Source organism: Alosa alosa, chromosome 19 (genome assembly GCF_017589495.1).
Source record: "Alosa alosa isolate M-15738 ecotype Scorff River chromosome 19, AALO_Geno_1.1, whole genome shotgun sequence".
NCBI classification, from domain to species: domain Eukaryota; kingdom Metazoa; phylum Chordata; class Actinopteri; order Clupeiformes; family Clupeidae; genus Alosa; species Alosa alosa.
The window spans coordinates 10835834-10849132 of record NC_063207.1 but is presented as its reverse complement, the minus strand read 5'-3'; the positions used below and the strand labels follow the sequence as shown (position 1 = coordinate 10849132).

At 41.9% G+C, this 13299-nt stretch overlaps 1 protein-coding gene across 1 annotated transcript; it reads left to right on the top strand.

Moving 5' to 3' along the window:
* Positions 1-8735: 8735 nt before the first annotated feature.
* On the top strand, positions 8736-13193 carry lrr1 (leucine rich repeat protein 1). The gene is made up of 5 exons (XM_048227918.1): positions 8736-9029; positions 9458-9732; positions 10160-10258; positions 11399-12126; positions 12486-13193. The coding sequence occupies exons 2-5, from the start codon at positions 9550-9552 to the stop codon at positions 12739-12741; spliced, it is 1266 nt and encodes a 421-aa protein (XP_048083875.1). The 5' UTR covers positions 8736-9029; positions 9458-9549; the 3' UTR covers positions 12742-13193.
* The last annotated feature ends 106 nt before the right edge of the window (positions 13194-13299 follow it).

Genomic DNA, 13299 nt, shown 5'->3' with positions numbered 1-13299 from the left:
CCACTGTGCAAAATTGGGAGGGCAACAGATTTTCTCTTGGCCGGTTTGCGGCCATTTTAATGTGGTTGCAGGCATGGATATAATGCTCTGTGGTCATAAAGGAACACAGGTGTTTTTGTGGGGTGAGGGTTTGCATAATAAGATGCTAAACATTTCAAATTATCCTTAAACTATTTGCAGTTATGAACTACACTTTTAAATAGAGATGGCTATGGTTATTGTATTTAGCAGACGTTATATGTATATGTTGCTAATTTGTTGCTAATAACACATGCTAATTTAGACTATATAGAGAGCTCCTATAATTTCAATCTGTTAGCTAACCAAGGAAAACAGGTGTTTGAACAGCTCGTTCCAGCTATTTAATGTATTCTTTTTGTCTATTTATTTAATTGTCTATGGGAGTGCGTATTAGTTGAGATACGCAACTGAAATCCCCTAGTCTCAGAACAATTTGCACAGCGGCTTCCATCTTGCACTCCTGTGGCCTGATCAACATTTGTGTTTTTATGAAAAGCCATATATGAGAAAAAGGTAATCTCAAACAAAACCTGAATAACCTTTTCATTAATTTGACATTTTTTGTGCCTTTCAGAATAATAAATATATCCTGAGAACACAAGCGATGACAAGTCCTCTTCTTCCCCCACTGACAATGGTAGTGAATACTCATTCGCTTATAAGATGTTATATTTAAAAAGTGCAGATGCTGAAAAGCATTCATTGAAACATGTATGGGGCACCGGCCAGCCAAAAATATAAAAAATATTGCTGTTAACGCATAAATGATTTATAACACATCGAAGCACAGATCATGCTATTGGAAAAACTATATGCACAAACAAGTTTGGCTTTATTCCCTTCAGTAAACCTGGCCTTTATTGCCATGCATAATATCAAACAAAGACAACCGCAGTGATACAGTGTATATGCAGACTGAATGGGATGCCTACACTTGCATGGCCTAATTGCTGTCTCTTGGGCTTTTGAGAGCTTATCTTGCACAAAAAAAGGGAAACTGTATCTGTGTACCTCATTAAAGGAGATCAATGGTGATCCCTGGACCTGACTGCTGATGCACCCTAAGATATGATACAGAGCTGCTCCGTGCACTTGGAATTGATAGAGGGCTCTGGCCACTACTGGGCCCGGGAGAGCAGCGACCAATACCCTGCCCAGGACATTGGCAGTGAAGCCAATGCTGCTAAACTGGCGGTGCTTTAAATCCCACACATTCACACACACACACACACACACAAAGAGACAGAGAGAGAGAGATACATATCCAGGCAGCCGGATATCATTTACATTCTCACTCAACATTCAGTCACCATGGCATTACAATACTCTGCACTTACACCTGACAATAAATGTGATAGACTGCGTACATTGTATTTCAATGCATAAAAACTCTCTATATAATCATTCTATGTGTTTAAAATACTGTATATATGTCATATATACATGTCTCCTACAGTATGTGAACCTTTTCCCATTTCAGGAAAATTATTTCATTCTTTTTAAAACATATAAATCAGAATCAGCTTTATTGGCCAGGTTTGTGTAAACAAACAAGGAATTTGACTCCAAAAAAATCCAAATTCCATTGTTAAATGGATTTCATCCACAGACATCCAGAAACTAAACTTGACCAAGTAAACTCTGACACTAAAAGGTCATGCAGACATAGTTAATAGCTCGTTACCATATTCATTTGACACTACCTCACCCTCACCCCGTGTGGTGCAGGCATGTGCACTAAGTCGACTCATTTTCCCAGATCCCCCTGTGGTTTTGAATGATATTGCCTTGTATGGAGGCTGAGGTCCCTGAAGTCCTGCATCTGTCGTCAGTGCCGTGCACTTGAACCGTAACCGTGTGTATATGGCACTGTTGATTTGCATGTTTGTGGGAGATCTCCAATGGAACTCTACCTACATACCCCAGGACCTGTGGACCCCAGGATAACTAGCTCGTCCCACTTTGGTGACAGCTAATGGGGATCTTTTTAACAATAAACAATAAACCTCCACTTCCCCTTCCAAAACAATCACACACACTCAAAACACCCCTCCACCACACACACACACACACACACACACACACACACACAGACACACACCCACACAAACACACACACAAACACACACATACACACACACACACACACACACACACACACACACACACATTAACACACACAATCATCCATGTCACAACAGGCAGCTTATTATAGCTGGGCCGCTGTGGTGGCGTGGGAGCTGGACTGGGCAGGCTTGATGCCAAATGTATGTGAGGGTTATAAATGTTTATTGGTTTGCGGCACGTTCGGAAAACACATCACCAGGAGAGAAATGGAGACGCGCTGAGATTGCTTTCACTGAGGACGAATATTGGATTTTTGTGAAATGTCAATGGAAGGCTCCTGATCATTAGACTGAATATATTCATTTCCCCTCCTGGCAATATGGAGGTCTTCTCACAGTGTTTCCCCACTTGCCATGTCAGGACCTCTATAATCTTCATTGTTTGTCATCATTCTTTGGTCAGAGAGTCTATCTGCGCAAGCCTTAGAGAGTGTTTTTTTTCCCCTGAATGGAATAAAATTGACTATCTAGCAAGCGTGGTTTCCATGAGTGTGGTTGATGAGTCTATGATCTTGCCTGACTTCGATCCATGCTACATGGCCAACCAACAGACAGTTGGATTTATTGTCCACATTAACGGGAGTCCATGGATCACTTTCATTCCAGCACTAATCTCATCATGTTGATTCATTTGAAACACATACATGATGAAGACTCAACAGTAATTTCATTTCAATGCCCTCCAGGAGAATTGAGAAAGAGTGCTATGTAAAATGCTCTATGAGAACATACTGCATACATTTTCCTAGACATGCCTGAACACTCCATGTTATTTTGAATGTGGGTTTTCGAAAAGTATTGCTGAAAATGAACAATATTTCAGTTGGTTTGATTAAAATGTGTGTGATATCACAAGTGACATGCAAGTCTGCAAGACTGTTTAGATAAGCAGAGTCAAGCTACTGGCTTTTGTCAAGATAAAAGGAACTTCGCTGTCTGATACTACACATTCTATTGCATTTTTCATTAAGTACAGCTTTTATCCAAAATAAATGATCATACTGTTACACTTTTATACAATTTGTTTTCATATCCTTTCCAATATACAACTACCCTAATGAACACATCAGTTCCATCAGCAGACATTTAAATCATTTAGTTTCTGCCCTTTCCGTGTATTTCCAAACTATTATTAAACTCAGGATTCAATTCATTGACCGTTGTTTGCATCAAGATTTCATCTGCAGAGGGGCTGCAAAGGGCTACTAGCCTGACGAGCCAGACCCACATTAAAATGTAGGATCTGGGCACTCACCGTTCGCAGTGCTCAGTACGAGGGGCGGGATAATCGGTTGTCTTTCAAATTCTCTCTGCACGCAATAAGACAGGCTATGAGTCCCATGCGTTTCCCACCAGCGGAGATAGTTGGCTAGTTCAAACTTTTGCCAACTTAATAAAAGCTTAACTCGTGTCACACTGTTCGCCAACAGCAACATCCATGTTATTTGTCTTCAAGTAGCAGGGAATTCAAGCCAAACCGTTGCAACTCTGCCATCAATCATTGTGTTAAGCCCACCTAACGACTCTATACACGATTTGATTGGCCTGATAGAAGTTTAATTTTTCGAGCTCACAAGCCAACGGAGAGTTGCTAGCAGCCCTGGCAGCAAATGTAATTTGCTGCCGCTAGGGTGCGTCTAGATTTCTAGGCTAAAGGGCTACAGCAACCGTACCAAATTCGGGGTCCAAGTGCCCGCAGGTTCAAGTCCAACCAGGGTCATTTCCCGATCCCACCTCTTCTCTCTCTCTCCCACTCACTTCCTGTCAGTCTCTCACTATCCTATCAAACATAAAAGCAAAAAAGACCCAAAAAATATACTTTTAAAAAAACAACAGGATTTCATCTGCACTTAGATTTACGATGATGCTACTGCAGGACCAGCCCTGAAATTTGACAAGCCCTTTGGGCTCTTTCAGTACTACCATTTCAGTCATTTCATGGAATATTTCCAGAAGCTCATTCCACTCCCTGGTCACAGCTATGATAAAATTCCACTGACAGCTATCCAACTCTTCACATATCGAAGTTAGTTTCAACTTGCAGGTATTCTCAAAACGAGCTACTGCAGCAACAACAAAAATCAGTGTGAACATATGTTTGTTCTAAAATATCACTCTGTGTATAGCTGTGAAATGATTTTCGGGCAAGCAAGCTTTGAGAACACCCCTAAACCAGTATAGAGGACAGTGCTCTTTTAGGGCAAAGGGCACAGTGGTAGACCTTGGCTGTCAGAGTGCTCTGAGCTATCGTACAGTTTCATCTGTCCAGCTTTGAGGCCTAGAGTGCCTTAGTTTGTCAGACATCTGCTTTTAAAGAGAGGTGTTTCCCTATCCAGAGAGCACTACTCTTAACTAAGCTGGGCAGACAAGGGGAATCCAGTTCACAAAGGTGCTGACAGATTAAATAGTCTTCTGTAACACCCTCTAGCCCACAATGTTTAATATTTGTTTCCAGTCTCTTTCAGGTCCAGAGGAGATGAAATGTTATTTCGTCAAATTTTTCATGGCCTAGAATAAATATCTTTGCGCACTTCGGAGGTGTTGATCAAAAGAGTGGGCTTTGACTGATTGCATATCTCCTACCAGGGTTTGCTTTGAAATTTATAGAAAAATATTCACTGTGTTGAGAGACTATAAATCTAAAATTCAATATCATGCTCAGTCTGCTGCAATAATACATGCCTATTGAGTAATGAGGCAACATTGCCTTATTTTAATTACTTTATGAATATTACACTGAAATTGTGCTGGTTGGTGTCACAGAAATATTGTTGTGCCGTAGGAAACAGATACTGCATGTGCAGAAATCATGTTAGTTTCATGTGTTTCCCACCATATTGCAAGCATAAATTCTTAAAGTTTCTATTAAAAGTGGATAGCTCAAGCATACATTAGACAAAAAGGGGCTGGCTACAGCTGCTTTATAATATGCAGTTAGGCACAGTCACAGGCGCCTGCCTGAACCCCCGAAAACTCTTGTGAACTTGGGAGGATACATACAAACCCGTCGCACATCTGTGGATGTTCCGCTGCTCTTTTCCAAATGAATTGCCGGGCGCAGAGGCACTCCATTCAGATGTGTAATCAGAGGACTAATGGACTTCGGAGTGGTTCTGGAGGCTCAGACAAGAATCTCGGGCACATCATAGTTTATTTCACACAACTCAGCCTGTCTCCCACAGCATTAGCACCTATTATCTTAGTTTATTATGACCAAATCAAAGGGGATATCATGGGGCCGTTTTACACAAAAGCTGGTCGTAGCATTGGCCACAGAGAAGGAGATTATTCCACTTTATTCTCCATATTGTGGAGTATTTCTTGACATGCCTAATCACATTGAGTGAGACCGACTTCATTTGGAAGCTGTGTTAATCAGACATCTGAATGCATGGAGGACATAAAGACTTGCTCACTCTAGACTCTGCCATACACGATTACCCATCTGTTTTGGTGAGTATCTTTTCTGGTGTATAAAGATTGCTTCCACTGCAGACACTCACGGTGAGATAGCCTACTTTAGGCTGCATGTATTACCCTCAACATGTCAAAACTTTGAAGTACACTTCAAGCCAGAATAACAAATCAGCGCATGTCATACATATATTCTTCACCGCGACTCACCTTGTTTTCTTCAAGGCCTGTACAATGTAGCTAATTTGTTAATGAATGCAATGTAGTGTACAGCTAATGAAGGTACCTATATAACAAGAAAAACAACAAAGATCTTATTATTTCCTTGGTTTTTTAAGACAATTATGAGATTCCATTGAATGAAAAGTGAGATTTATCCTTAAATCTTCTGCCTCTTAGATGTACAACAGGGAAGGTAGTAATTTAAGCATGGGAAGAAAAGGTAAACCCACCAAACACAAAGAACAAAACAAAGAACCAGGCATGAACCACACACACACACACACACACACACACACACACACACACACACACACACACACACACACACACCTTTCACTGAAGTCATACATATTAAGAGAATGTCAGGACATCTTTGACAATATAGACGTTTTTTCCTTCCCGATATATGGCTGGCCCTTACAGACCTTTTCTACCACCAAGTGGTTGACAGAAGAAGTGCAACTAAACTGCAGTCAAATTCACATGATGTTGGCTACATTTACCATTGTGCAACTCACGCATGCAACAGTGAACAAGAGAAGCAGTGGTGTAGTCTAGTTAGCTGTAGTGGGTATACTGTGATGTACTTCTTAATGCATGACCATGGTTAGGTTACAGAACTTTCATTAAAATGGCAAAGGACGAGGCATAGATCAGTGTAAGTTGCATTACAGGAGATATGTCAGATTTTGGCAAGTAAACTTACTCGATTAGGCAGACGAGTGTTCTCAGGATATGATGAAGTATACACAATCATGTGAAATGAGAAAATGACAGAAAAAAGGCCACTAGCCATGAGAACTAAGCGCTAACAGCTTTTACTAATTAGCTATCAGCATGGATAGATTATTATTATCATATGAGCACAATACCTTCTGGCCTGCATCTGGACACAGACAGCAACAAGCGACATCCAAACTCCCTGTTATCCCATTGAAGATAATCACCATAATCCGAATCACCAAAAACACAGGAACCAATCACAACCACTTGTCCAGCATGGAGCGGGCTTTACATAAAGACATAGACAGAGAAGTATGGGTAGCAGTGCTGTTCAATGCAACCAATAGCTGAGCTGATATCATGTGTTATACAATATGGCTCTTTGGAACTGAGAAAACAGCTCTATTCAAAACCTTTGTTTATAGGAAAGATGTGTTACTTCCAAAAAGACTGGGTAAGAGTTTAAAGGAGAATTCCGGTGTGATATTGACCTAAAGTGTATTGAAACATGATACCGAGTGTGAACGTATGTCTCATAGCCCATTCCAAAAATAATTCAGTGGAAATGCATGGATTCCAGTTTCTTCCAGTAGCAGCAACTGGAATCCATGCATTTCCACTGAATTATTTTTGGAATCTGATCCTTTATCATACCTGTTCATTCTTACTCGTTGCTCGACTTATCGTGACTAAATTCAAGATGGCTGCAAACGCTAAACTTCGTGAAGATACTGTCTGTATAAATCGTCTTGTAAGTAAACTACCAGTGCTTTTTCAAAGTTCTAAATGTCTCGTTTTAAATGTCAGGGCCCTCGGAAGTCTACCAATGAGGTGTGGAGATACATTGAGCCTCGTAAATGGGTGTAAAACAGTGATTTATTTGCATGGCTAGCCCGATGCCGAAGCACCACTATTGAAAAAGCTGTTGGTAGCATCGGCTAACTAGTGCAAGATTTTGGAGTGCAGGGGACAAGCCGAGATGGGCTATGAGACATACGTTCACACTCGGTATCATGTTTCAATACACTTTAGGTCAATATCACACCGGAATTCTCCTTTAATGTAGTTTAAGTTTAATTTAATTTCTGACTACACCCTTTACAAATTGGAAGTGAATGAAGGGTTCCCAAACCCACTCTCTATCTCAATAAAGATCTGAGAAGCTGTCTGGTGTTAGCCAGGTTAAGCCATTTTAAACGGTGATGAAAGACCACAATCTAGTCTCTCATGGCAAAGAACGATGATCTACATTCTATGCACCAGACATAAAAAAAGAAAGGGACAACAAGGCTCAGGATATCAATTTTGCACAACACTCCTACAGAGTAGAATTCTTTGTAGTGCCCTTGTTGATGAGAGCATGTATTACGGAACCCTCAAGGGGTCATTGCAAGATATTTGTTGGTGTATCCAGAAAACATGCTCTAATTTCACTAAATTGTGGGCTCATTTTACTAAATCCTGCGCACGTTTTACTAAATTGTGCACTCATGAGCCCCCCCCCACACACACACACACTACATGACTTTTAGCACTTTTACTTTACTTTTATTTATTTTCTTATTTCATCACATGTCAAAACACGCACACACACACACACACACACACACACATATCTGACTTTCTCCAACTTTTGCACATCTCCATAGAACTTTTTTATTTAATTATTTTTGATTTCTCCTCCATCTATCTACCCATGTCCTTGATTGCCTAGCCTTTCTGCACTTTTTCACACATCATAAATGCACAAATAGGCTGACACCAGACATAATTTCACTGCATTTCTTACATCCAGTAACTATATGCATGTGACAATAAACTTCCTTGTATTCTTGTATCCTTGTATGCACATCTAAATATTGTGTTCATTTTAGTAAGTTGTGTGTAATTTGTGTAAAATGAACGATTTAGTAAAACGTGCGCACAATTTAGTACATTTTGGTAAATTAGTTAAAAAAAAATATCTTGCAATGACACCTCCTGGCCTCCGTAATGCACACACTGTAGACATTCATAGGTCAAAACATACATTTTAATTAGTAGCCTATGTTGTTGGTCAGGCCTTCAAGTATCCCTTTGTGAATTGCTACGGGCTTTTTAGACAAATCAAATGTAAAGAGCATGAATTTCTCCTTTTTTTGTGGGCGGGGGAAATACATGCTAGCTTCCAACTAAAGACCAGCGCAAGGACTGCATCAATGCGACCGGATGCGACCCGATTATCTTCAAAACAGAGCGGGGCGAATGCGTCTTCACTGCGCATGCGTTGTCTTATCACAGGCGCGGAGTGGTCGTTCCCACCAAAGTAACAAGGGGCTAGTGTTGACATTGACAGCAATCTCAGTAATGTTTTGGAATTGTAAAAATGACACGGACTCTCATTTAAACTGGTGAGATAAAAATGCATCAACTAGCAAATCTGTGATGTTTCCCGTCGAGGATGTTAAGTTCAGACACAAGTTCGCCAACTAGCCAGCAAGCTCGCTAGCTAAAGGTACCATTAGCTAGCTAGCTTCTAGTCAGGTAAGTTATACTTTGCATAAAGTTTTGTTGTTTTTAAATGTAGTAATTGCTAGCATGATTTTGATTTTCTTGTGATATGAGTAAGATAATTGTCTATGGCGCTTAGCAGCTACCAAGCCAATGTATCTAGCTGATATCAAAACGTTGTTATGCATGGCCACACTTATCGAGCTAGTTGATGCTTGTTGTTGAATATGCCTATGGTTGAATAGCGAGTTAATGTTAGCTGACAACTTGACGTAGAAATTACATATTGGGATTGATTGGCAATCCTTAATATACTATATTATGAAGGGCTTTCCACGTGTGACAATACTAATGACTACGAAATACTCAAAGAGAGAGGAACTCTTTGGAATCTTTCGCAACCTTAATACATCATGGTTTGTGGTTTTTGTTTTTTTCTGAAATGGGATGCGCATTGGCAGTATTTACCCGAACACGGCATTGACGTAGCAGGTGCACGTTGACATAGCAGGTGGAACTTTTGGGAGACGTGACGCCAAACATTGGGCCCACGATGAAGCTTCAGTGCGATGTTGAAGTGATCAATCGGATGCTTCCTACATATGGGATGAAAGGTCGAGGCAAAGGAGCCAGAGCAGTGCTGTCTATTGGGAGACACGTGGACAAAACAACGCAGCGGAGTAGCATCTATTTGTTGATCTGTACTGCAAAAGACAGAGCTGGCTCAAAGTATAAGGTGGGTAGGTGTCTACTTGTGATCCAGACTTTGCTCCATTTAGCCTTCAGTTTTTGTGGGAAAGGTATTTTGGTCTGGGCCCTGTATGTGTGTTTGTGTGCTTTTTTAAACAAGAGGGGAATATTTTACAGTAGGTTAGTCTAATTTTGCTATCTCGAAATGTATTGTTTCAATTGTGACTTTGAATGCCCTTGTTTTTGAAATGTAAAAGCTATGCCTGCTAATGAAGTTGCATGACAATTCACAGATTCCCCCAAAACATGGTTCTGTAATTATGAGAGACCACAGTAGCTAGATCACTGTTTGGCAGCTGGTGAAAACATACAGATTTTATTTTGGAGTATTTAAGTCAGGCAAATCGTGCCTCATCGAATTCCTGACAATCTTCTTCCTGTTAAACTTGTCCATGCTCCTCTGGGTCCAATAGCTGAAGGAAAACATTGAGAAGTTCTTCACAATGTTCATGGACGAAGGTAAAGCTACTGTAAGACTTAAGGAGCCTGCTGTGGACATCTGTTTAAGCAAGGTAAGGTATTTACCATCCACACTTCTCTAACGATACATATAGCTTCCTTTGTTACCATCAAAGGAAGATCAAAGAAGAGATATGAATAGTTTGACAACATGCAACAAAGGCAGACACACACACACTGTGACTCACTATGCCACCATGCCATCATAATTTACGTCAAGGCATGATAGTTCCTCATAGTGAGTAGAGGATATGTTATGGCAAGCTTCATTCAGCTGTAGTTTCAGTAGACACCAGTTGCGCAATGACTTTCTTGTCATTACTTTTGTTACCTGTAGATTGTCCTGTAAACAAGGGCATAGCAAGCCAGGTGACAACCGCCCCCTTCTGTTATGATTACACTTTTGCTGCCACTTCTGCATGTTTTTAAGGGGCTTGTTTTCCCATACGAGGCATGTAACAACAGGTCCTGCAAAAAGAATAAGATGCAAGCAGTGGTGCATTTAGACAATGGAATCGGTGATGGCATAGTCATTGTTTCCCTGGGTGAGCGCTGGAGTGGCGGCTGAGCTCGGCTGACCTTTCCCCCAGTTCCTGCACATGTGGTTAGGCCCCGTCAGACGATAGCTCCTGACATTTTTTATGTTGTGCCCCAGCATCTGTAGTTCTAAAGAGAGAGACTGTAGTTTATAAAAGGGTGTGTCGACACAGAAGCGGTGAAGGTAATCCCTGTGTCATTTGCCATAATTGCTGTGTTGTTATTGCCAGACAAATGTGTTGGACTAATTAATTGTTTGAAGGGCACAGTTTTTTTTTTCTGTTGTTATTACCATCAGACACAAGGCCATTTGCAACCCTGGAGTTTTCTTATGCTATGCACTGAAAACAAAGGGAGTTAGATGAACTAAGTTAGGTTGATTATATTCCATTTTAAATAGGCCATACTTTTTCCAGTTTCTCATTAAACAGCAATCATGCTTGCAGATTGGAAAGCTTATTTTGATGTTGACATAGAAAGGAAAACTGTACTGTGAAAGTTTGATTACTGATAATGATAATGATAACAGATTACTGCATTGTAGAAGCTGGAAATAGCGCACCTTTAGTTCTCTGTTTTTCTACCTTTTGTTATGCAATAACAGTCCTTTACTTATGTGCAAAGCCCTTAAGCAAGCTCGTTGTGACATTGTCCAGGCTGATGCCAACAGTCTCAAGAACTTCCTCTCTGCTGCGCGCCTGGCTCACAGAGGAAATGATGCAGACAGCATGCCTCTCTCCACCCTGACGCCGGTCCGCGCTCGCGATGTGGAGAAGCCCAAGAAGAAGCTGGTCGTCGTCTCCAAGAAGGACTACCCACTGACCTCCAACTTCCCATACTCCCTGGAGCACCTGCAGGTCTCCTACTGCAAACTGTCCCGTGTGGACATGCGCATGCTCTCCCTCAAGCTGCTCCGCAAGCTGGACCTTAGCCACAACCACATCAAGAAGCTGCCCGCCACCATCGGCGACCTGAGCTTGCTTGCCGAGCTGGTGCTCCACAACAACCACCTGGAGGCCTTCAGCCCCGCCCTGTGCCTCTCCAGCCTCCAGTGCACCCTCCAGCATCTGGACCTCAGCCAAAACCGCCTGCAGGCCCTGCCGGCCCAGTTCTGCCAGCTGCGGGAGCTGGTCAACCTCAAGCTGGACGACAACAAACTGACGAGCCTGCCCGCCCGCATCGGGCAGCTGTCCAAGCTACGCTACCTCTCCGCCGCGCACAACCAACTGGCGCACCTGCCCAGCGACTTCCGGAAGCTCTCGTTGGACAACCTGGACCTGTTCGGCAACCCGTTCACACAGCCCAATCCCTTTGACCACACCATTCAGCTCAAGTTCCCTCTCACACTGCAGGAATTAGCTTCCAGGGCTGTTGTCAATCTCCGGTAAGGACACAGGCGCTTGGTTAACATAAAGTTGTCACTTTTGACCAATCTTGATGTCAAGGATGTTTAGTTAATCTTCCACCTCACAAAATCTACCCAAGCCCCATGACAACAGTGTGACCTCTGTCGTTAAAATATGAATGTAATGTTAGTTTCAAAATGTTGATGACTTAGAAAGAGACCACAGAGCATGACCCTGTGGAGATGGTGCTCAGTTGTACATTAATCAATAACATAACTTAGGGCAGACAGGTCGGGCCTTTCTGTTTTTTCGCCTCTGCACTGAATCTGTTGTGGCTTTTATTTGCAGCAAAACAGTGTGTCGTCTTTGTTTTAAACACCTTGTTTTCATTTCACAGAATCCCTTATGGACCTCAGAGCATCCCGTTTCACCTGTGCCCCGAGCTGGACGCCGCCAAGGTGTGTGACTGCGGCCGCGCCTGCCTGGACTCCTTCATCCAGACCTCAGTCAGTATGAACCTCCACCTGGTCTCCCACACAGTGGTCCTCGTGGACGACATGGGTGGCACAGAGGCGCCCGTGCAGCGCCACTTCTGCTCACTCATGTGTTACTGCGAGTTTCTCGACAACTGTGTGCAGCGAGGGGTCAGATGATGTTTTCGTGTGTGTGTGTGTTATCTATATATAACAAAATGGTTGAGTCAGCTGGACCTTTTTTGGCAGCTAGCCAGTGTGGGGATCTCAACCTGTTTGGATATACTCATAGAAGGGTGTCTCGATGCTGTGATTTTAACGCTGGTTCCGGACAGAATGCTGGTTTGTTCACAACTCATGTGCCAGTATTTAAGAGGTCAGACTTTGGAGGCAGAAGTGGCGATTGGTGGTTGAACGCTCTATGTATGTTGTATGTGTGCTGTCATTTCGTTTGTTTGTTTGTTTGTTTGTTTGTTTGTTTGTTTGTTTGTTTATCCTTGTTGGGTGCACTTGCACGTTGGAATAAAGCACTCCATTAGCATACTTGAGTGTAATGCGAACACTTTTTTTACGTATTGTAATGATTTACAAGCTTGAATGATTATTGAATTTCAAATAAATACAAAACATTATTCCCTTTGCCTGAGAATACACTGTGTTATCATGTAGCTCTTTGTATTGGATATGGATGGAATTGCACAGCCACAGAATCACAACATATGAAAATGAACTAACAGG